Source organism: Plutella xylostella, chromosome 8, assembly GCF_932276165.1.
Source record: "Plutella xylostella chromosome 8, ilPluXylo3.1, whole genome shotgun sequence".
NCBI classification, from domain to species: Eukaryota; Metazoa; Arthropoda; class Insecta; order Lepidoptera; family Plutellidae; genus Plutella; species Plutella xylostella.
The window spans coordinates 9,858,892-9,883,018 of NC_063988.1; the positions used below are offsets into that span (position 1 = coordinate 9,858,892).

The following is a 24,127-nucleotide window of genomic DNA, read 5'->3' on the forward strand; positions in this document are numbered from 1 at the left end:
CTTATTGCTTATTTATGTAAGTAAATAGTTATTTAACAAGTTTTTATTGTTCTTATACTTCAGTCTTAAACGACACAACTTACTGTTCCACACTTGGCACTAAATTCACAAATTCGTTTTCTTGAGTTCATTCATAAAATATATCAACCTACGAAGAACAATAAATATTTGGAAGACATATTAATTCATTGATAAATTCCACTAAAGCTATAAATACTTTAATTTATACGTTGTCATCTTTATGCAAACTTAATCTGAATGAATTTAACACTTCTCCAAATATTGCCTTCTGTCGTTTTAGGGTGTCGTTTTTCTCTATCTTTGGTATCTTCGGTGTGCTGTCTACGGAGGAAGTTTCTGTTTCATTTGTTTCTTCTGGTGTAGACAGGTTTGTATGCGATGTTTGCCTAAAAGGTTTCGGACCACCAGTTGCAAACAAATTTTCCAGTTTGGACTTCAAATCCTCTTTGCTTAAACTAGTATCTCTACCTTCTATTTCATCTTCTTCTTCTATATTTTCTGGTTCTTTTTCTCTAACGCTAACAGATTTTAAAGATGAATTATCTCTTGATAACAGTTCTTTTTTCAAGTCTGCAAATAAAAGCATAGGCGGTGGGGGTGGCGGCGATGTGTCGTCATTATTTGCTAGTTTCAAATCATTGTTTTTGGCCAAGTTTCCCACTGACAATGATCGCTTTAATGCTTCAGGTTTTTTCTCAATTACTTCCTCTGGGTTTAAAATTTTTGTTTGAAATATATTATTCAGTTTTGACATAAAGCTTTGCTGTCTTGCACTTCCAAACACAATGTTATCATCATTGGAGGCATTAGACGTGACACTTTCTCGCGGTGTGTTTTCTACTACATCATCTAATTTAGATTTATTAGGCCTACTCGCTATTGTATAAGACTTTTTAAATATAGGAGTTGCAAAATAGTTTTCATCCATTGGTGGTGGACTGGGGATCTTAGGTTCATCAGTAGTATCTTCAACAGAATCGTTTAAATTATTAAAATCAGTCGTATCAGAGTACCCTGACTCATCGGTGCCTGAATTCGATTCACTTTCGTTGAAACGTGTTACTTGTTCATGTTCATTTGACAACACATTTGTTTCATTTATTCCTTCTGGTTGGTTATGAATCTCATTTGTTGGTTGGTTCTCTTCATTCGGATCAAGGTTTTGGTCCTCTTCATTCAAAGTTTTCTCTAAAACTATATTTTCCATACTATTTGATTCCTCAGATACAATTGGCATATCTTCTCTATGTACTTGTGCAATCACGTCATATTTAGATAGACCAGTGATACTCAACGACGCTTCTGATCCCGCATCTGACAATTCACTATACGATTTGTTGTACAGAATCACAGTATCGCTTGGAACATTTGGTTCCGGTAGAGCAACTATGTTATCTTCCGAGGTTATAGATTTGACTTCTCCATACGCATCTTCTTCAGCTTGCAACACTTGGTCCAGCAGGTCTATGATCTTTGCTTCTTTCTCTTCGTAATGATCTATTACAGCTTGTTGCACAATTATTTCTTCCGTTAAAAATTGTACTGTGTTTATTTTATCTATGTTTGTAATTTTATCCTGCGTAGGGGGTGGTGGTGAAGGTGTTTGCGCTTTTTCTTCCATTTGTTTCCTTTCCATAGTGCCGGATGGCGTGGGGGGCTCGATAACTATTTGTAACTTGTGTTTTCCGTTCTTCTCCGCGTGAGGGTTGCTTGCTGAATTGACGTCATTATCCGGGTTGGACTGTCGTAGACTATAACACCAAACACTTGTGAAGTAAATTGGTAAACCTGGAAAGAATATGTTATTTTATCATTATTAATTGTTATAGTTAGGTATATATTTTAATGAAGGCCGTTAGCAATAACTTACCAATGAGAATCCAGATGAGAACCCTTATCCACGTTTGCGGGGAGACGTGCATCATGAGGTGAATGTCGATGTAGATGCTTAGACACGGGATCAACGGGACCAGCGGGGTCTGGGAAAGAACAATAAATTACTTAGTGCGTAGGTACTTGTGGACAGTTATTAAAAATATGTACTTACATACTTGCAGGCCGAATAGTAAGCAGATATTATTCACTATCCATACATTAATTGCAACACTAGCGCTACCCTATCCTCTGCTAAAAGTTTCTCAAATCGTATACGAATGCAGACCACAGGATCACAAATTATAATATTATAATGGCCGTAATTTTCTCAATATTGTTTCGTCAATTTGTGATCCGTACAGATTTTTGCCAACTTTTGCAGCTGAAATGAATGCTTCATTGGAAAGAGACCCGTCCCCCAGCAGTGGGGACGTGTTGGGTCGTGATGATGAATTACTTACCTTGAAGGCGAGTTCCTCCTTGGCGGTGGGCTGCAGGCTGATGACCAGCACCAGCGCTACTGCCACCACGTTGAGCGTCACGAGGGGGACGAGGGGCGCGTCCAGGTGCAGCCCCACTAGCGCCGCCGCTATCGATACGACCACTGAAATGTAATGCTGCTGGTTATTGGTGGGAATCTGAATGTCTGTTCATGATGCGGCTGGGCTAATGCTGCTGAATTTTCGCATGGAAGTCATAAATTCGATCTTGGATTGTGATAAGTAGCTAGTTTGTTTAACGTGGTTTAATCCAGATTATACCGTGGATGAATCGCGCGCGTCTTCCGTAACATATGCTAGGTATGCTACTAACACAAAAGAATAAAAGCCTTCTAATATTTACCAAACAAAAGTTATTTGTTAGTACTTGATTAGACTGATATGTGTTGATTTCTTACCAAACAGAAAGGTAGTAACGTTGACAATATTCGAGCTGAGACTGGAGGCGTTGTGTCTCTCCCCGCAGCCGAACAGCTGCCTCAGGAGCCCCGCCTGTGAAGCCGGCTTGATTGGGGACGCGTATCTGTAACATACAGGGTAGACAGTTGTCAGTCACAAAACCGCGTGTTTTGAAACTATACAAGGCCAGAACGCACCCATAGTGTACTAGCACTGTATAGTTTCAAGTGAAAAATTATAATATTTTACTTGAAAATATACACGATTTGTGCGTACTAATCGCGTATACTTTCAAGTTGGGATTTACTGAATCGTTCTTGAAAATATACATTGCTATTACACATTGCTTGATTGGCGTACTTGTCGCATATAATTTATACCAACATGCTGATTCTGATATACTTAACTATCTCGGTAAATGTGTAAATGTCTCGGTACATGACTACAATTTACTTGTTCTGCCTGTCATACCTATAGAATGTTAATAAATAAAGATGAACAAGCTCTAATTTGACTGATAAATAATTGATATTTACAGCAATCATACTTGCAAGTAAGAATACTGATATCTTAATATTTATATGAATTAAGAGTAATTACTACTACCTACTACACTCACGAGAAATGAAAAAGTTCCAGTGACCATAGCTCCTGAACGGAAAAGACTAGCTTAACGGCGCCGTCGGCAATATTATACTCGTACAGTATATTACATTTAACAGCGCATCAAAATATTATTATAACCAACTAAAAACCGGCCAAGTGCGATTCGGGCTCGCGCACAAAGGGTTCCGTAGCAGCAAATATAATATTACAGTTAAATCAACCTATCTCAAAAACTATAAGAGATACTTTGATCAAACCAAAAATCGTTGAAAGAGTTAATTAGCATGCATCACCTCTATTTTTTTTAGAATTTTATACCCCGTAGTTATAAAAATAGAGGGGGGGGGACATACTTTTTACGACTTTGAGAGCTGATATCTCAAAAACCGTTCACTTTAAGAAAAATGTTTTTTAGAAAACTTTATATCATTTTAAAAGACCTTTCCATTGATACCCCACACGGGTATGTACATCGAAAAAAAAAAATTCATCCCTCAGTTACATGTATGGGGGGCCCCACCCCCAATTCTTTTTTTTACTATTTAGTGTCATATTTTTGTAGCGGTTCATACAACACATATTCCCATCAAATTTCATCACTGTAGTACTTATAGTTTCCGAGTAAATCGGCTGTGAAAGACGGACAGACGGACAGACGGACAGACGGACATGACGAAACTATAAGGGTTCCGTTTTTGCCATTTTGGCTACGGAACCCTAAAAACGTAAATTTTGATCAAATTCTAAATTAAATGTTTTAAAAATTTGGGGTCGTTTGCTGTTGACATTTTGCAACTTGGGCTTATTGATTGCTCGTGATTGTATTACCCTATAGACCTATTAGAGACATATTTTTTATCAAGTTTAGGGCAGCCTACCCTATCTATCTATGGGTATTCAATATAAAAACCTACTACCTGGTAACTAATCACGTATAGTTTCAAGTGCATTGCCGCTTGGCACTTGAAAATATACACGATTAGTACGCAGTGGCAACTGCTGCAGTATATTTTCAAGCCATAATTTTGGCCCAACTTACTTGAAAATATACGCGATTAGTGCGTAGTGGCCTTGTATACTTTCAAGTAAATCATGGCACCATTTTAATTTGAAACTATACGTGAGCAGTCCCACCCTCTGCGTTCTGGCCTTGTATAGTTTCAAAACACGCCACAAAACCAATCAATCTTTGATTGGGGATGAGTACCTATCTGGAAGATATATTCAGTTTTCAGTCACTAACCAGTCTGAAGATAAATAAAATACCGATCCATGATCGATGGGCTAAATAAGTTCTCAAAGGAGACCACATAGAGGCAAGAATAACGTGGGACGCCCTTCGGCCTTCTGGACCGACGGCCTTAGACAGGCTGCTGATAGCGGCTGGTAGAGAAAGCCCAGGGATAGAGGTGTTATGGCGCTCCTTGTCCTATGCCTAGCAGTAGACGATCACGGGCTGATTTTGACGGTATATAAGTAGAATTAAATATATGTAATAATAACCTGAGCGCGATGACGCAGGCGGCCACGAACGTGTAGGACATGAGCGTGCCCACACACAGCATCATGATCAGCTGTGTCAGCTCCATCGTCGACGATAGGAACGCTAAAAGAAACACAGTTAATAGCTTTATTATTGTCGGATTAATTACACAGGGTGGATGAGGTACATACAGAGCAATCGATGATGCTATAGTCTAGTCATTTTTGCGCCAGCGTCCCGCGTTGCGAACTTTAAGGGTCGAGGTACCCAAAATGTCAGCTGACGGAGTAGTAGTGAAGAACTGCTTGTATTGTAATTATTATTCTATCAGTCTCTGTTCATTGGTAGACAAGGAAATACAATGATAGTACCCACTGATACAAACAGTTTATTACGCAGTTTATTATAAGAGAAATAAGCTTAATAATAATATGTGTAAGCTTATTTCTCCAGTCTAATTATGTTAGGCTTTGTAGCCATTGACGGTAACGATGGTGAAGATGTGCATACCAATGAGAGCGACAGAGAGCAGCGTGGCCGCAACGGGCGACTGCCCGCGGGTGCTGACGTGCGCCAGGCAGCGGCACATGAGCCCGTCCGACGCCATCGCGTACAGCAGCCGCGGCATCGGGATCAGAGAGCCGAATAGACTGGGGATAGAGATTATTGGACAAATAGTTAGTTATACACATACAGAGAAGCGGAGGTTGAAAAAGATAACATTAGGAGATATAAAGGGACTGTATAAAGAAAACGCATTGATTTCATATTTGTTTTATTGCAATAATCATGGTTACAAATAAACTAGGCCTATGAGACGCCATCCCATACGATGCCATGTTGGACAGCACGGCTTTGACTGCAAGTCATTATCAGCCAACTAGGTAACACTGCATTAAGGCTTCGCCCAAAAGAGGGCCACATCATTGCTATAGGCTTATACTCTTACCCTACTTTTACCTGTCCAAAGACGCCACTCGAGAACTGTTCTAGAACTGGTAAACTAGTAAAATTACCTGGCCAGCATGCCGAAGACAGCCCCCACGGCGACGACCCAGCGCGCCCAGTCCCAGCCCACCGCCTCGAACACGAACGCCACCGCTGACATGCGCTCCTGAAACACATGAAATAGATCTCGTTAGATGTCTGACGGTATCCAGAAGAAGAGGGTATTTTAACAACTATGTCGTTGTCTCTATAACATATTTTTTCTAGGTAAGTGTAACTAAACCTAATTTTACTAGTTTCTTGTGCACTGTTTCGCGAGCTGATACCAATGTTATTTTCTATAACTCAATGAATGAGCCTCAATGTATTACTCACATTCGTAGATCAAAAATAATGAAATTAAAAGTCGGCAGGAGGCTGGAATAACGCATAGCCGCTTAGCTCCAATCTTATACTGAGCGCGGTGGCAATGTTAAATTTTATCAGCGTTCGGCAGTCTCTTACTACACCAGCCAACAGCAACCTACCAGCAGATAATAGGGCAGCATCATGGTGACGACGGCGGCGACGGCGCAGTACGCCAGCGCCACCACCGCCAGCACCGCCAGGATCGACACCGGGATCGAGCGCCGCGGCTGACGCACCTGTGAAGTTGACAAACAGTCGCATTAGAGCATATCGCACATGACAATCCGAACCGTCATATCTTGAAAAACGTAGTTTCGAGATATCGCGTTTTGAAAGTTTGGTGTCTCATAATTTAAAGAATAATAAATAAAATAAATATATTTCTTTTGTGATTGGTAGATTAACTCTTTGGCAATAAAAACATATAGTTCAATTGAGCCTAAGTCATTTCATTTTATATCTACAAGTGTTTTTCTGAGGCGGTCCGAAGATAATACGATCTTGCCTGTCAAAATTTACGATTTTCATATTTATGACTGTATAGCCGGTTTTTTTTGCTTACATACTTGCTGGTAATTTGTCATATATCGAGATAATACATACGGTTTATCTACTTTTAGGGAAAATGAAATAATACAAAGCGTTTGATATATTTTTTTTCTATGGAAAATCGGTCCTTTTATTGATTAAACACGAATTTTAAAAACGAGAAATCTCACTTTTAGAACAATATTTGATATTTTTAGACTTAATTACAAAAAAAACAGCATTTAAACCTTTGATTATCTAAATTTTACTATGTACTCTTTCAATGAAATTATTAGGAACTTAATAGAGTGCATAGTTTCTTAAGCCGTAGCGAAGAATGATACAAAAACAATTTTATTATTTATTGCTTTCCATAATAGATAATTACAAACTATGAGAGCAAATTGTGAGTAACATTTCGTCAGAATAACAGGCCCTCACCAAGCGTATAAAGAAGCTGATACGAAAAGACCTTCGTTGCTACAATACACTAGTTATCATACGAAGTATCATACGAAGACACTGGCCGAACACCATCACCAATATCGAGCTATGGAAGGTTACAAACCAAAAGCCTATAGACATAGACGTCCAGGAGCGAAAATGGCGATGGCTGGGCCACACACTAAGAAGACCTGATGATCATATCCCGAAAGTGGCCCTCCAATGGAAACCCCAGGGCGGTTCAAGGCGACCCGGTCGACCAGCTCATTCCTGGAAGCGATCCATATTCAGCGAGGCCCAAGAGAAAGGGAAGTCGTGGCCAGAGCTCAACTTGCTGGCCCACGACAGAAAAGGATGGAAGCGCCTGGTGTCAGCCCCAGACTCCTCGGAGGAGAAGCGGGATTGAAGAAGAAGAAGAAGCATGGGAGAACCACCAGACTGAGGACAAGATTTGAATAGCCCTTGCGCAGCTATAAATCAAAAATAATCCTGGTGCAGACAGCATTACCTCATAGCTTCTGAAACCTGGAGGTATTACTAGTCTCGAAGCCTCGGACAGCTCGAGAAGTAGTGCAAGACGGTTGCTTGTACTGGTATAACACCGGAGGCATCGTACGAGAGTGTCGTGGTATTTTTTCAACAATGGTAACCGTTCTAAGGAACTTTAAATTAAAACCGTTCTAAGGAACTATAGACCGAGGCTATATAAGTGAGATTTATGTACGTTCTCAATAATTATTTAGAACCGTTTCACTAATTAGTTTGCCGAGTTCCAGCCCCCAGAACATGCTAGATTTCGAAAATTCTTAATCACCATAGATCATCAAACAGTAAGGCTAGAAATAGTGCTCGACCGATGGTCAGCGCTGACCGTCGCTTGAAGTAGCTATATCTATGTAAGTCTATGAGTGCAGCTACGCTGACGGTACGCGCGTGATTTCGTGTGGCACGTTGGTGCAGCCGTTGGTCGGGCTCGTCGGTCAGCGTATGTCTATGAGTTTGGGACGCGTTCAGCGCTTCACTGACGGAGCGACCGACCGCGTGACCGACCGCATGGATTCAACATGTATCGCAGTTTGCCGTCAGTGAAGCACTGAATGCTTTTTGCCACCGACGCAACGGTAAGCGCTGACATTCAGATGGTACGGTCAGGACGTACCGTCGGTCAAGCACTATTTCCAACCTCAGGCAGATTATACAGAAGGCCAAAGATTACAATTAAACTTGGTGGCCTTGGTTGACCAGCAAAAGCTTTGGATATTTCATCGAGACGTGGACACTTCTGGAAATCTTGCAGAGATGTCAAATTGAATGTCGCTATATCGATGTGTTGAGGTATCTGTAAAACGCCGCTACTGGCATAGCATCGACTGTGTGCTTGTCTAGGACCACAAATCAAGACTGAATTGCAAAGAGTAGTTCAACAGAGGGATTTAATATCGTCAAAACTGAACAGAAGTGCACTGTAATATGTATTAAAGAAATAAGTCTTATTTAATTGAATGCTCACATTAAACCAAATCCGGTGGTAGTTGCATGGGAAGCCCAAGATCAAAGTTGCTCAGGAATTTGTCTAACTTGGGCAGACTATTAAACTAGGCAGAAGACAAGCATACTATAAGTTGACCTGCATACGGCAAACTTCGTCACACATTCACCTTGAGGCCGTTTCTAGAGTCTGAACTCAAAGGTCTTCAATCAGTGCACCCTGCCAGTGCTGACGTCTGGTTCAGAAACGGCTGTGACTGTTGGACTCCCCAACGGATTAAAGTCGCTTATCGAGCAATAGAAACAGCTATGCTCGGCGTTTCTCTGAAGAACTACATCAGAAATACGGTAATTCGTAAGAGATCTCAACCAAGCTTTTAAAATCTACCTCAAGCTGAAATGCCAGTGGGCCAAACATTTAAAGCAAACATCAGACTTCAGAACTGCTATGGGCGTGCTCGCAATGTTGCTGTTGTTGCTCTGGAAGGTTCGGAGAACTTGGACAGAGTCACTATTTCTTCGACGGGTTTATACGTAAGTAGGGTCAACCAAATCATCGTCAAAGTCTTTGTCTGGAGTCTTAGGTTCCTTAGCTGCAATACCCTTCAGGTTCCAAGCCTTTTGTTCGGAGGAATTGCCGTCATAACTAGTTTAGCAGCACGTTTATGTAGCTTCATGATGTTACTACAACTCAAATATTCCATGAATAATTACATTAAAAACCGTACAAACCGTATTATTTCTTTTATGACATAGAAAAATTATTGATTTAACTGGACAAACAGTAATCTTGACGAATCCCATAGCTAAACCGTCACATAAAAACATACAACATTCAAATTAGCAAAAATTCAATAATAAAACAGGCAAGATAGTATTATCTAGAAATAATACAATAAAAATTCTACGTGTGAAACAAGCAAAATAGTATTATTTACATTATAATACGTTTTGATTCATCACATTTTGCGTATTTCGTAACTACACTTGTCTTAACTTAAGATAAAACGACCGGAGCCCGCGCTTCTGACATGGTCAGCGTATTAAACTAAAATATGACTGTTTGTTCATCGACAATGCGTGTGCATCACAACAGGCTAGACAGTCGTATAGGTCCATATCTCGGCCCAGAGATGAGCTACAGATATGACTGTTTTACCAGATTGTAGAGAATCATCTGTAGAATGCAAAAATGTAATAAAAAAAATTTGCGATTTTGCAAGATATGACGGTTCGGATTGTCATGTGCGATATATATTTTAGTAATTTTTACGCGCGTATAATCTGAAAGAGCATGTAGGCGTGTATAGGGGCGCATAAGCCTAACTCGTGTGAGCTTTGACGCGCTTGTATACTTCAAACCTGGTTATTTTTATCGTGGTATAGCACACTGTCAATTTAAAGGATCGCGCAGACGTTAGAATAAGATCGTCGAAGCTCTAAGGCATAAGGAATTCGGAATATGGATTCAGGGATTTCTTTCTTATTGGGACATTTCTTCTGGGTTCGTTCATACACCGCTAAATGGCAAAGGCAATAATGGCCCGGGAATTTCCCAACACAAACCTCTTCCCCAGTAAAGCTGATGCTGTCAAAGCCCACGAAGCCGTAGAAGCACAACGCGGCGCCCTTCACCGCGCCCCACACGCCGTACGGGAAGAACCCTCCGGTGCCGAACCCCGCCGGGACCTTCTCAGCAGGAATGCTCCAGTTGGCTGGGTCCACTGGAAGAGAAGAAAATATTAGGCTTGTAAGGAGGCTAAGAGGGTAGAGCGAGGAAGGATTGAAAGGAGAGTTATAAATAAGGAGGCTGGAAGGCAAATAGGACTGACCTCACGGCAAGGGTTATCGATGTAGATGAACTCGTTTGATGTGTGTTCCACCAATCAAAACGTCATAATAATGGCGCGAATTCAACTGGCACGCAGAACGGGTCCGTTATCGATGTCGATAAACTCGTTTGATGTGCGGTCCACCAATCACAACGTCACATGTATGGTGAATCGCGGTATAATTACGTAGATAACGTAAATTGCGGACCCGTGCAGCAGAAACTGGGTTGCGATGCATTTGGAAAAATTCTTTCAAGATTCTACATACGGAAGCAATGGCTCATGAGAGTCATGAGCTACCCTATGCCTATTAAATACGTATTAAAATTATCTGATAAGTACCTTTAAACGCGCCTGCGACGAGGATGAATGCGATGACCGCCATGTTGATGATCGTGAACACGTTGTTCACAATCGACGACTGCTTCACGCCGACACACACTATGCCTGCGACGGAAATAACATGGGGATGAGCAGAGGATATTGAGGCATTCCATGCAAAAATGTGCATTTCGGTTATAGTATTTATTTACAGGCAGGCAGCAGCAGTGTCATGATTGTCATACATTGTTTAGACTGCTGATATGTGTATCAAGTTCCAAAACGTTTTGTCGTGCTGCCTAAAGTCATACATACATACGAGTCAATATAAGTATTTACCACCCATAAACTAAAAGTTAGTTTTGACCATTTCGCGGGCGCAATGTCGGTCGGGCCATAGGGCAGTCTACACATACTATGGGCTATCTTTTTCTTCCTAGCCTTTTCCTTATTTAGTGTCGTATCCTCTGTCATATCGTCATTCACTCCACACTCTCTCATATCTTCTTTCATACAATCAAGCCACGTCTTTCTTGGTCTTCCTCTCTTACGCCTTCCTTCAGGTCTCATTTCTAATGGGCTATCTATCCTTGTATCCTTCTACAGACTCCTTCTTCTTCTTACCTCCCAACAGCACGACGATGATGAACGCCAGCACGTCGAAGTAGTCGGCCAAGTAGGGCACGGCCATCGGAAGCGCGGCGCGGCCCCACGCCGACATGGCCTTCCCGGAGAGGTTGTCCACGTGCATGCTGAGACCGCGCGCCACGCTCGCTGCTCCTGCGTTTAGGATGAAATACTTTGAAAGAGAGTTACTTTAGAAAGATAGGTTAGCATTGCATGAAAAGAGGCCTGAATCATCTCTATGGATAATAAAAAATAAAATATTGATTTCTGGCACCTAAAATACAAATGTATTCGGAATTATATTTAGTTGTTAAGTATACCTACTCTACACATAGCAGCTTCCCGGACTGAAGAGTCTAGTATCGGTAGTCTTGGCGTATAATGGTAGGTAGGTATTAGTTTTTATTATATGAGGTATATTCGATACATCATCTTCATCTTGGTGTATTTTATGGAGTTGCTTTTTCTTATCGTGTCGGTAAGGAACACAAGAGCTAGGCAAAACTAGTCAGATAGGATTAGCCAGTGAGGTTAGCGTCAGTCTCTGACTGTCCAGGGTACATCGGATATACTTATAACATGATTAACCGGTGACAAATCACTCGGGCATACCCCTTTCGTCCACCCGGGAATTCTTAAAGAAACAAATAACCCTTTTCGTCCTCCCCACATGAGCACAATTGTTTCAGCTCTTCGCGTAGCACAGAGCTGGAGTAGAGCCGTCGGAGCTGCATACTAACTAGGTCTACTAACCCAGCATGCACTCCAGTACTCCGCGTAACAGACCACTGGAATAGAGGCCTCGGAGCTGCCTACTAACTAGGCCTACTAACCCAGCATGCACTCCAGTACTCCGCGTAACAGACCACTGGAATAGAGGCCTCGGAGCTGCCTACTAACTAGGCCTACTAACCCAGCATGCACTCCAGTACTCTGCGTAGCAGAGGCCTGGAGTAGAGGGGTTGCAGCTGCCTACTAACAGTAGTAATCCTTTTCGTCCTCCCCACATGCTCTCCGTGTAGCAGAGATCTGGAATAGTGGCATCGGAGCTGCAAACTAGGCCTACTAACCCAGCATGCACTCCAGTACTCCGCGTAGTACAGCCCTGGAATAGAGAGGTGTAGGAGCTGCATACTAACTAGGCCTACTAACCCAGCATGCACTTCAGTACTCTGCGTAACACAGCTCTGGAATAGAGGCCTCGGAGCTGCATACTATCTAGGCGTACTAACCCAGCATGCACTCCAGTACTCCGCGTAGCAGAGCCCTGGAATAGAGGCCTTGGAGCTGCATACTAACAGTAGTAACCCTTTTCGTCCTCCCCACATGCTCTCCGTGTAGCAGAGATCTAGGCCTCGGAGCTGCATAGTAACTAGGCGTACTAACCCAGCATGCACTCCAGCACCACGTTCCAGCCGATGACGAAGGCGGCCAGCTCGCCCACCGCCACGTACGTGTAGATGTAGGACGAGCCGGCCCGCGGGATGCGCGACCCGAACTCCGCGTAGCAGAGACCTGGAACACAGGACGGTGTAGGAGATGTATAAAGGTTTAGAATTTGGAGAACTGAGGGTGCATACGTGGGCAAATTTATTCAGATATCCAAGGTTGTGGAAAAAAATGCGCCCGTTTGGCAGCCCAACAGAATTTCTGCTGGGCAGAATTTCGGCGACCGAAATTACGCGACTCACTCACAAAATTACGCTCGTGTGGCCTCACCCTTCTACTTATTAGACAGACCGAGACCGAAAAACTTTAACTTGACAATTTATTTTAGGGCTAATTTTTCAATAGTCAGATAAATGCTATCTGACGTATCTGACGAATTAAATTGTTGCTGTCACTGTCTAAGGGCTGATTTTTCAATGGTCAGATAAATGTTATCTGAGGAATAAATTTGATGCTGCCACTGTCATATACAAATATTCAGATGCGACAATATGAGAATTATTCCCCAGATAACTTTTATCTGGCTATTGCAAAATCAGGCCTTAAAATAATAAGTAAGTACTATGGATCCCTCCATAGTTTTCTTTTGTGACAGAGGCATACAATTTAGTTTCTCTACTATGAGTGGTTTAACAAGTAATTTTTTTACGTTTGTAACGGACACTTTGTACAGTAAATTCAATGATTCTGAGGGGGTCACGTTTCCTTGTTAGACTGTGCAATCTGTGCATTGGCTATGTTAGCTACACAAGGGCACGCCAACGAAGCCTGTGTATTCTGCGTAACCATCAGCAGTCGCCGTAGCCGCATCGACATGAATGACATTATCATCATCAAGCTGTCTACTAAAACTAAAACCCTTACTCTTCGTCGTCAAGTTCGCCGTTAGCTCCCATATTTTGTTCCATTTGTAGCTTGTTCCATTATTTAGTAGCATATAGTTAGTCACTCTGAGAGGAGTCAGATTTCCCAGACACTGGTCTTTAACTACAGTAACTAAGACGTTCTTACCAGCGAACAAGCTAGCCACGGCGGCTATCAGAAACGACACGACGACGGCGGGCCCGGCCACGTCCGCCGCCACGGAGCCCACCAGCACGTACACGCCCACGCCCAGCGTGCTGCCCAGCCCGAGGGCGGTCAGGTCCCATGTGTTTAGACATCTGCGGGGGGAGGGGTTGTTAGAGAGAGATGGAAAAGTTGTGATGGTGATTTGGATAGTAAATGTGTGAGATTAAGTGGTAGTAGGCGGGTTCTCTGTTGAAGAGGTAATTAACATTGGGGAGTTAGGTAATTTGGGGTAGACGAGTTATTAAGTGGACAACTGGACACCCACCCGGCGTACCCTGGGCAGTGACTGATAGCTAATATGACTGGTTAATTCTTTCAGTCAGCTATGCTATAGTGTTTGCCACCGACAAAATGAAGGCCACGAGTTGATCTGATAACCTTTCACAGGTTGGCTTATACTGGCAATGGTGGTTGAGGAAAGCCTGGGACGAAGTTCTGTGGTGCTGCTACGCCTATTTTCAACAATCAACAGTGGAAGATAGCCAGCTAATGAAACTAAAACTAATGAAATAAAACAGAAACTACAAGGAATATTTAGGTACAGAACCTGTTAAGCGGCGTTTCGTCCAGCTGCTCCTGTCCTCCGAAGTCGCGGCGGCGCATGACCTGGCGCCACAGGGCCCGCAGCATGGGGGCTGACATCGCCCACCATCCGCTCTCTCCAGCTACGACCCTAGGAATAGACACGTGAGAGATGTATACAGGTGTAGAATTTAGAGATCTCAGGGTGCATATGTGGGAAAATTTATTCTACTCCAAGGTTGTTGTCAAAAATATTTTTACAGACTAAAAAACAGCAGCATGGGAGCCGACATCCCCGACTATCCGCTCTCCGGGGGATGGGGAGACACTTGAATAGCGTGAACGTTAGGTTCAGTGCCCTGTACAGAAACATGATCCCTCTTAGGCTGTTTTTAACAGCATGCGGATTTATGCCGCCATTTTTCCGCGTCTCACGTGCCTATTCGTAATTCGTATTCTGTCATACCTACGTATGACCGCGTGCGGGGCAATCCCGCATGCGTGATGAATAACGCACGCTGTTAAACAGCCTAGAGTGGCGTAGCTACTGAAAGAGGGTCAGTTTTCTTTGCAGCCTACTATAACTTCTGGTGGAATGTCTTTCATAGCGCATTGAATGTGCCTGGAAATATTTATTAAATCTGTTAAGTATATTTCCACATACGTTTCATAAAATATTTCTATTTCATTCGGAAACGGTCCTATTGATGTTTTGATTTACTGAACACTTTGTTTTGATTCTTGCTATCGGTTCGGTCACGTGATTCTCGGTGATTCATTTATGAGAAAATGACTCTATTTGAGTCGGTACATTATAACTACAGAGTAGAGACAACAGGAATGTGAAGATTAAATCATATTTATCTAATATGATTCTCATGATGTTGTAACTATCTACCTACGAGTATGTGTTAAAAAGTTTTTTTAATTAAAAGCTAGGTTCAATTATAAAAAGAGTAACTAAGTTCATGTCCATGTCCATGAATCTATAGTTTGATATTTCTAAATCACAAAAATGTCTACCCAGCGCGGAGATATGCACCAAGTCCTTCCGTGATACAGGTCCATATCCAATAGCAGGACTTATATTCGGTCGCGTGCATCCTCAGATCACAATAACTATGAATCATTACGACAAACCTGTAATCCCGAATCCAAACCTACACACTCGCACTCACACAACACATTCCACTGACACAATTACAGGTTAAAAATAACCAAAAATTCACTGAAAACATGCAGTATCACATAGTTCTCTTCACCTGTGAAGAAACTCGACGAAGATAACAGAATCACAGATAAGATATCTCTTAGAGGCTCTGAACAGAGCAACGCAGAATATCTTTAATCTCTAAAAGACTACACAATAGCTTCGGTAAAGGGAGACTGGCTGCTACAGTTTGTCTTATCTGATAATGTGTTTGCATCATTTGATTACTATTTACCTATTATCATTTGATTAGCTATCACGGAATTCATGATCCGATTCAATTTCTGATTATTTCTCGATGGAATACCTAGCAGTCTTAGCGTCAAGTGGTCTGAAGTAGGTGAGAATACTGAGAATGCATAGTGCAAGAATAGGTAGGTACTTTTACTGTAGAGGATGAAAATGTTATCGCCTATCGAGGCATATACTGGGTGGAGTGAAATTTTATTAGTCATCTAACAGTAGGTAGGTCAAAATTGAGATTGTATATGTATAACCTGCCTTTGCTAGGCTCATGTGATTCATCTAGTCAATCTGTCCTGACCTACCCAACTTATGGAACATGGATCATTTTATTTAGAAGGACTTCATAAGTGATTTTCATACTATTTACGTAGTATCCAATCTTAAAATTCAGAATTTAATAACGCAAATTGCTGGGCTCTGTCAAATTGAACTCTGGGTGGTGAAGTGAAAGTTCTGTCGTCTACCATAAAGACAGAAAACCTAATCCTAATTAATTGCAATTAAAGGAAATCCTCAGCAAGATACACGCCACACTTATTACATCACTTCACAATTCGGAGTGGTTAGCATTTTAAGGTCAGCATAATCTTGCTGATAAAGGATTACATCATTGCTAAACTACAAGCCGTATACTTTGCCACGTTACTAAGTTCAGGCGCATTCTATAATAGTTCTAGTTGCTCTATTGTTTTTAACATGGCAGTAGTTACCTACCTACCTTATGATTTTATTGGCGTGTTAGGGAACCGCGAAATTTTGATTTATTGGCATTGACGAGTAGGGCAACTGACTGAATAGAGAAAATAACGTAATATGGCGGAAAATTGTACATCAGCTAAGCTTACGGACGTCAATCTGGAAACATCGTAATTCGTAAGCCGCTGCTGACGATCATATCTTATTCTAATCTAGATTACGTAGGCGTCTAGATACAAAATATGCAACCAATGAGCCATAAAGGAAAAGCGCGGACATGAACTTGGGCGGTCCTTCAACGATAAGATATCTATCTATTATATTTGTAAGTAAATTATCGAATTACAACACAGAGATACAACGATACGTGTCGTTTATTGGAAAACAGACTGCCTACCCACACATACAAATATCACATCCCTCCACCTATAATTAACAAAATGACTTAAACTTCTTATAAGTACATCAAAAAAACATAACCATGCGTATATAATATAAATAGACAATCTATAATAGAAATGGACAAAAAAGTATATACCTACATATAATAGTTATTAATCTATCATTACAACTTATAATTAATATTTAGATTTCGAGTTGACCTAATTGGGTAACGACGGTCATCATGACTTTCACTCCCATCTTGGGGTTGTGGTTGAGGTGATCTAGGAGTATCTAGTAGGGCAGGTTCCGACGCCTGGTCGGGCTGCTGCCGGGCGGGCGGCGGCGATGGCGGCGCGCTGCTCCCGGCGGCGGCGGCGGCGGCGGCGGCGGCGGCGGCGGCGGGCGCGCCTGGCCGCGGCGCTGCTGCCGAGCACTCCCCGCGGTCGTCGCGGCTGCTGCTGGCTTGACTCTCTCCACCCTCATTTACGAGAACGTCCATACAGTGTTCCGATACTATCGGGATTTCACCCACATATTCCGATTCGTTAGACCGGTCGTTACCTTTATACATTAATAATTGGTCTACGTGTTTTCTTAAATGTAACTGTAGATGTGGCACAAATACTTTATACATTCTATTCCCGATAGCCTCATTTATGATACCCTTCACCCAGGTATGTTTGGTGCCATTGTTATAAAATGATTTTATTAAAACTGTATCTCCATCAGTGAACTTTATCTGTCTTTTCCCGCCAAATTGATTACATTGTGAGATCTGTTTTTTTAACACATTACTTTTGGCTTCGGCGACTGATGTTGATGAGTCACACTCGCGGGCCGATGGTGGCGGCGGCTGAGCATCATTAGAGTTAGTGACGTCACTGCCGATTTGCAACAAATCGAGCTTCGATCGTAAACACCTACCCATTAATAATTGCGCCGGCGTAAAACCTGTTGTGCAATGTACAGAGTTCCTGTAGTCGAACAAAAATTTATTGAGTTTAATGTGAAACTTATTCATGTTTGAACTTTCTGACAGTATAATAGTTTTAATACCCTTTTTAACGGTTTTTACACTGTTTTCAGCCTGACCGTTAGATGCCGGGTGATATGGTGCTATCGTTAAATGTTTTATACCATTGCTTTGGCAAAAATTCTCGAATTGGGCCGAACAAAAATTTGACGCATTGTCCGTAACCAAAGTACGCGGCAATCCAAATGTACTAAATGCACAGGTTAATTTAACAATTACACTCATGGAATCCGTCTGTGACATAGCATAACACTCAACCCACTTGGAGTGCGCATCCACTAATATTAGGAAGTTTCTCCCGGCGACGGTGCCCATGTCGAGGTGCACGCGCTCCCAGGGCCGCGCGGGGTAAGGCCACGGAGCGAGCGGCGCCATAGGCGGAGCGGTTCTTAACGTGTTACAAATGTTACACGAACCTATCTTTTCTTCTATGTGTTTGTCTATTTTAGGCCACCACATACGCTTGCGGGCTTCTGCCTTTGTTTTAACTACACCTAAATGAGAATTGTGTAGTTCTTGTAAGAGCTGTTCCCTGTAAACTGATGGGATTAATAGTTTATGGCCTCGTAAAATGCAACCTTTTTCTAAAGCCAATTCAAAACGGCAGAGAAAATATGGCTTCAGATCCGGATCAGATTCTTTTTTTGGAAAACCATTTTGTAAATAGTACACGATTTTCTTTAAATGTTGATCTTTCAGTGTTTCTTTTTTAATGTCTTCAATTGTTAACGGTTTCAAATCAGACAAAAAATTTACGTATACTGATTCATCTTCAAAACTTACACCCTGAAATTGTTTGTCAGATATTTTTCTTTGTTTTACTGCTCGAGACAAAAAATCCGCAGTATTATTTTCACTCTTAATATATTCAATATTAAAGTTGTACGCAGATAAAAATAATGCGTAACGCTGCAGCCTATTTGCAGCCATTTCGGGAACCCCCTTTTTGCTCCCGAAGATTGACACAAGCGGTTTATGATCCGTTCTAAGGATAAATGGAGTTGATCGGCCATACAGATAGTAATGAAATTTTTTAATTCCAAAAATGATAGAAGTTGCCTCCTTCTGTATCTGTGCGTAGTTACGTTCGCTCGGTGAGAGTGAGCGACTCGCGTAGGCGACGGCGCGCTCGGAGCCGTCGGGCTGGGTCTGGGACAGCACGGCGCCGAGCCCCGCCGGGCCCGCGTCCACCGTGAGGATCGTCGGGTACTCGGGGTTGTAATGCGCCAGGACACGATCGGAAACTAACTCATCTTTAATTCTGTTGAAAGCAATTATATGCTCTTGCCCCCAATGCCACTTAACGTCTTTCTTAAGCAACGCATTCAAAGGATGCAAAATACTAGATGCATTTGGAATAAACGATCTGTAGTAGTTCAACATTCCTAAGAATGATTTTAGTTCAGAAACGTTCTTGGGAAAATTTGTATTTAATATAGCTTCAACCTTAGTTTTAGACTTGTGTAACCCGTTTTTGTCTATTATAAAACCTAAATATTCTACTGAATCTTGGAAAAGTTCACATTTTTCTGACTTTAAACAAAAACCTACATCTCTAAACCTACTAAGCACTTGTTCCAGTCTTTCCATGTGCATTTCTTGATTAGGGGCCGTAATTAACACGTCATCTAAGAATATACACGTTCCGGGAATGTCAGAAAGCAACTTTTCCATTGTTTGCTGAAAAATACTCGGTGCGCTCGACAATCCAAACACAAGTCTCGTAAACCGGAAAAGGCCTTTGTGTGTGTTTATGCACGTTAAATTTTTCGATGACTCATCTAGGACCAGCTGATTATAGGCTCGGGAAAGATCTAATTTAGAAAATTTTTCACCCCCGTGTAACCTAGCAAATAAATCTTCAATCCTGGGCAAGGGGTAATTATCAACAAATAAAATTTTATTCAGTGTTACAGAATAATCCCCGCATATCCTAATGTTGCCGTCGGACCGTAAGACAGGTACGATAGGCGTTGCTATGTCAGAATGTTCTATTTTTTCTAAAATTCCTAATGACAACAACCTGTCTAACTCCTTTTCCACTTTAGGTTTTAAAGCTAACGGTACAGGCCTAGGTTTAAAAAACCTTAATTGTGCTTCATTGTTTACTTTTAAATGAATTTGATATTTGTTAAAGCAACCTAATTCATTACAAAATACGTCCGAATACTTCTGTTGTAATTGACTTATGGCATTACACTCTTGTGACTTAGATACATTATTACATGCCGAGCTGCATAAGCGCAGTTTAAAACTGGAAATAAAATCCCGACCTAGCAACGGTTTTTGTTCAGTACTTGTTTGTATAATGAACATTTTAATTTTGCAGCACCTATCCTCATATTTAATAGGTAATAGTACAAAACCTAACGGTATCATTTGACTGCCATTGTAACAATTTAATTTAACGGAAGACTTTTGTATCGGGTTATGTGAAAACATTTTATAATACATATCAGCTGGTAAAACTGATACGGCGCTCCCGCTATCTATCTCGCATAAAACCTGTTTTGAGTCGATCGAAACTATTTGTTGCATCGGCCTACTGCTATCACAGTCAATACTAAATAAGTTGTAAATACCTTCGTATATGTCATCATCATCATCAGTCGCCGGAGTCAAGTAGAAATTTTTCCTAACTTTACACATCCGGCTCAAATGCCCTTTTCGGTTGCACTTTTTACAAGGTAGATTTATGAACTTGCACTGTTCTTTTGTGTGGTTTTTATATCCACAAACACTACACTTTTTGGACACACTCGCGGATGGGGCGGCGGCGGCGGCTGCGGCGGGCGCGCTCACCGCGAACACGTCGGCGGCGCGCGCCGGGCTGCCGGCCCGCAGCGCCAGGCGCGCGCACCGCACTCCCTGCGCCAGCTCCAGCGCCTTCTCCAGCGTCAGCACGCCCACGTCCTCCGCGAACAGCTTCTCCTTCTCCTTCGAGTTCTCGAGTCCGAGAACAAATCTGTCACGAAGTGCAGTGTCCAGCTCGGTAGCTTTAAAGCCACAGAACTGTGCCAAGCTACGCACTCGCGCTGCCCACTCTGCCAAGTCCTCGCCAGGTCGTTGCTCCGCTTTGTGGAACATGTAACGCTCTGCGAAAGTACATTTCTTTGAACGAAAATGTACATCCAGTTTCTCAACGAGCGTCTTGAGTTCCAGCTCATCCAACTCCGTCGGGAATGCCAGGTCTCTAGCCACGCGGTATGTTTCCTCCACCAGCGATGTCAGCAGTATAGCTCGTCTTCTGGTACCTGCTTTGTCAGTGACGTCCGTTAGGTCATTCGCCATACAAAACTGGTTGAAGCGGCTTTTAAAAATACTCCAATCATGCGCACGATGGTCGAAAGTGAGGTTATTTCCGAAAATCATGTTATTCGTTGCACTCATTGTTATTTCAACAATATTACTTTATAATACCACTTATTACACGCTGTAGTTTCGAATTCGTCGCCAATATTATATTTGTAAGTAAATTATCGAATTACAACACAGAGATACAACGATACGTGTCGTTTATTGGAAAACAGACTGCCTACCCACACATACAAATATCACACTATCACAAGGTGCAAATTGGCGGCGGATGACATGATGTCGTCGAGCGTCTGTCCCTCCATATGAATATAGAAAGAGAAAAGACTTTGCGATATAAGTCGTCCTCTGCTGCAGCCACTGAGTTCTCAATGGCTGCAATATCATGTCGTCCACTGATAAATATCACCTTCAGTCAGTTGTCTAAGCCTTCAGTTCTGTTCTCTCTAGCTACGCTAGACTTACTACGCGTACCACCGGTGTCGTAGCAGGGGGGTTACTATGGTTTACGAAAAACTAAGTTTCGAACCGCTGCCTTTTCTCGCCCTCATTCGTTTGTTCTATGAAAAGCTAGCTATAGAGAGTATAGAGTATAACCCTCGAAGCTCGTAGTAGTGGGAGAAATCCTAGGAAGTCTATGCCTATACTTCCTATCGATGACGATTATATTCTTCCTTGGCACTGGCACTGCTGTCTGTTACCTACAGTAATATTATTTGAGTGTTATAGTGATATAGTGTTATCTTACTTACCTCTTGTATTTTAGCTTCCAGATTTCGAAGCATTCATTAAACTTAAAAACTAAGCATAATATTTTGCTCAACCTTCCTCAGGATTTTCATGGAAATAGGTTAATCTCTTAATTCTGTATCTTCTTATTCAAAGAGGAAACTTGGAGATAAGTTACTAAAAAGATAATCTTAACCTCGGCGGAGATATTTTATTGTGACAGTGACATTGAATTGAAAAATGCGCAAATCCGCGATAACTTTGAGTTTTTCGTGAAAAAATCGTATCTATGGGCGATCAGCTGGTCTTAAATTTCATTCTTCTGAAAGATGAAAAGATTTATTTCTTAGAAAAGTTTTGTTCAGAGTTTCCATCACTGATACGGTTCCAAAATAGAATACTTATAGGTACAGGACGCCTTCTGGAACTTGTTGGACGACCTTAGGTAGGTACTGTAGGAAGTCCGAAGATTGACCAGCTCGCACCTTATGGGGTTGTCGAACTCTAGTGAACGTATTATGTCAGTAGGTCAGTTGATGAGGGCCCAAGTGTTTCTTACCATGTCAGCTGCGTTTCTAATATGCCTTACCCTATACAGTCAGCGACTGATGCTAACCATCATCATCGTCATCAGCTATTAATCATCCACTGCTGGACTTAGGCCACTCCCAAGGAGCACCACAACACTCGATCCTCGGCCTTCCTCATCCAGCCACTACTTGATGCTAATCTGACTGGTTATATAATCCTTTCACATAACTTTTCCACGGTGACAAACACATAGTCCAGAAGGGCTAGTACGCGGCACCCAAGACACCGTGACAAAAGTTTTGCATCGCGCGCACTCACATCGCGCAGCCTCAAGAGCGAGCGCGACGGAGTACTTTTGTCACGTCTTAATAGCGCCCCGTGCTACAGGGGCATGCAGGTTCAGTAACGGTCAACGATACGCTCCGCACGATATGCCGAAGGATAATCCATTGAGTTCTGTGACATCAGTTCTGTCTCCGTAATTTATAGAAAACTTGCTTAATCGAAGAGATCCAGGTCGCAAGAATACACATTACTATTAGGTACCCTGAGGGTATTTAATGATAACAATGACAAAGCATAGCGTGACAAACTGACAAGTTGGCAACCTCATTGATGGATTTAATTGTATAGTTGTATACCCTCGAATATACGCGCGGCCAATCAGTCGTCGCGGAGGGTCAGTGCGGCGCAGGCGCAACGCTCGGTCGGTCGTTCCTATTTCAAAATTAAACAAACATGGCAGTCGCGCGCGTAAATTAAATTGCCGTTGCGTTTGTTTTTTGGTTTTGATTTTTTAATTGATTTGTTGTGGAAAATATTGTTTGGTGAATTGAAAGTGTTTGTTCCGGATTTGATTTGATTTGTGCCACCTTGTGAATGTGAGTTTTCTAGTAACATTGCAGATTTATTTATTTGATTCTGGTAGTGGGTTTGCTCACTCATTTTACGGTGGATACTGCAAACCTCGTCATCATCATCACAACACATCACGTTCCTACTGCTGGGCAAGGGTCTTCTTCCAATGAAGCAAGGGTTTTTTATTGGTAACCTAAACGAACCAACGATAAAAATCCCCGTTTTTGAACACTAAAAGTAGCACAACTTATGAACGGCTAATGCGATTTTGATAAAATATGGCTAGGAACACTCGGGGTAACAGTACCAATCACCCGAAAAACAAATCAAAAATAGGGTCATCTTAATCAATCGTTTGGGATCTATCATCTACGCTACCACAGACATACACACACGCAGATACACAGTCTAGTTAAACTTAGGACACCACTTTTTCTGGGTCTCCCTGGAGTTTAAAATAAGGCTATTGGTATACGAGTACCTATTGGTATTCAGGTTTAGGGTACCATCTGTTGTCTGTAAATAAATAGTAGGTAATAATTAATACGATGAGGTAGGTGAAAAGTAGTTGCAAAAGGAAGCAACTGTGTAAACATTTCATCA

General features: G+C 42.0%; 3 protein-coding genes across 4 annotated transcripts in view; 1 reads left to right on the top strand and 2 right to left on the bottom strand.

Annotated features, from left to right (window-relative positions):
• Positions 1-99: 99 nt before the first annotated feature.
• LOC105397545 (cationic amino acid transporter 3) lies at positions 100-15,923 on the bottom strand. Of its 2 annotated transcripts, none has more exons than XM_048622416.1 (15): positions 15,785-15,923; positions 14,548-14,673; positions 13,941-14,092; positions 12,867-12,995; positions 11,478-11,633; positions 10,875-10,979; positions 10,267-10,424; positions 6,360-6,476; positions 5,901-5,998; positions 5,395-5,534; positions 4,905-5,007; positions 2,795-2,919; positions 2,358-2,500; positions 1,892-2,000; positions 100-1,809 (listed from the first exon to the last, which is right to left on the bottom strand). In XM_048622416.1, the coding sequence occupies exons 2-15, from the start codon at positions 14,640-14,642 to the stop codon at positions 224-226; spliced, it is 3,216 nt and encodes a 1,071-aa protein (XP_048478373.1). In that variant the 5' UTR covers positions 14,643-14,673; positions 15,785-15,923; the 3' UTR covers positions 100-223. The 2 variants fall into 2 exon arrangements, with proteins under 2 accessions (XP_048478373.1, XP_048478372.1); XM_048622415.1 differs by having other exon boundaries at positions 15,663-15,921.
• Positions 15,924-17,063: 1,140 nt separating this feature from the next.
• Positions 17,064-21,572, bottom strand: LOC125488839. Its single transcript, XM_048622423.1, has 2 exons — positions 20,674-21,572; positions 17,064-17,833 (listed from the first exon to the last, which is right to left on the bottom strand). Exons 1-2 carry the CDS (start codon positions 21,479-21,481, stop codon positions 17,820-17,822), a joined length of 822 nt encoding a protein of 273 aa, XP_048478380.1. The 5' UTR covers positions 21,482-21,572; the 3' UTR covers positions 17,064-17,819.
• Positions 21,573-23,317: 1,745 nt separating this feature from the next.
• Positions 23,318-24,127, top strand: part of LOC105389360 (cationic amino acid transporter 3) — a 36,495-nt gene continuing 35,685 nt past the window's right edge. Inside the window, exon 1 of the mRNA XM_011560458.3 lies at positions 23,318-23,547. The gene's annotated coding sequence lies outside the window, so the exon portion shown is untranslated. The remainder of the gene's footprint in view (positions 23,548-24,127) is intronic.

What these genes read in the sequence shown, in the direction of transcription:
- LOC105397545 (XM_048622416.1), bottom strand. Translation starts at nt 14,642, where the DNA reads ATGTCAGCCCCCATGCTGCGGGCCCTGTGGCGCCAGGTCATGCGCCGC. An exon ending in GCTCTCTGTCGCTCTCATTG is followed by an intron (nt 5,008 to 5,394) that starts GTATGCACATCT and finishes TGTTTCTTTTAG; the next exon opens with CGTTCCTATCGTCGACGATG. An exon ending in TCTCATCTGGATTCTCATTG is followed by an intron (nt 1,810 to 1,891) that starts GTAAGTTATTGC and finishes TATTCTTTCCAG; the next exon opens with GTTTACCAATTTACTTCACA.
- LOC125488839 (XM_048622423.1), bottom strand. Translation starts at nt 21,481, where the DNA reads ATGAGTGCAACGAATAACATGATTTTCGGAAATAACCTCACTTTCGAC.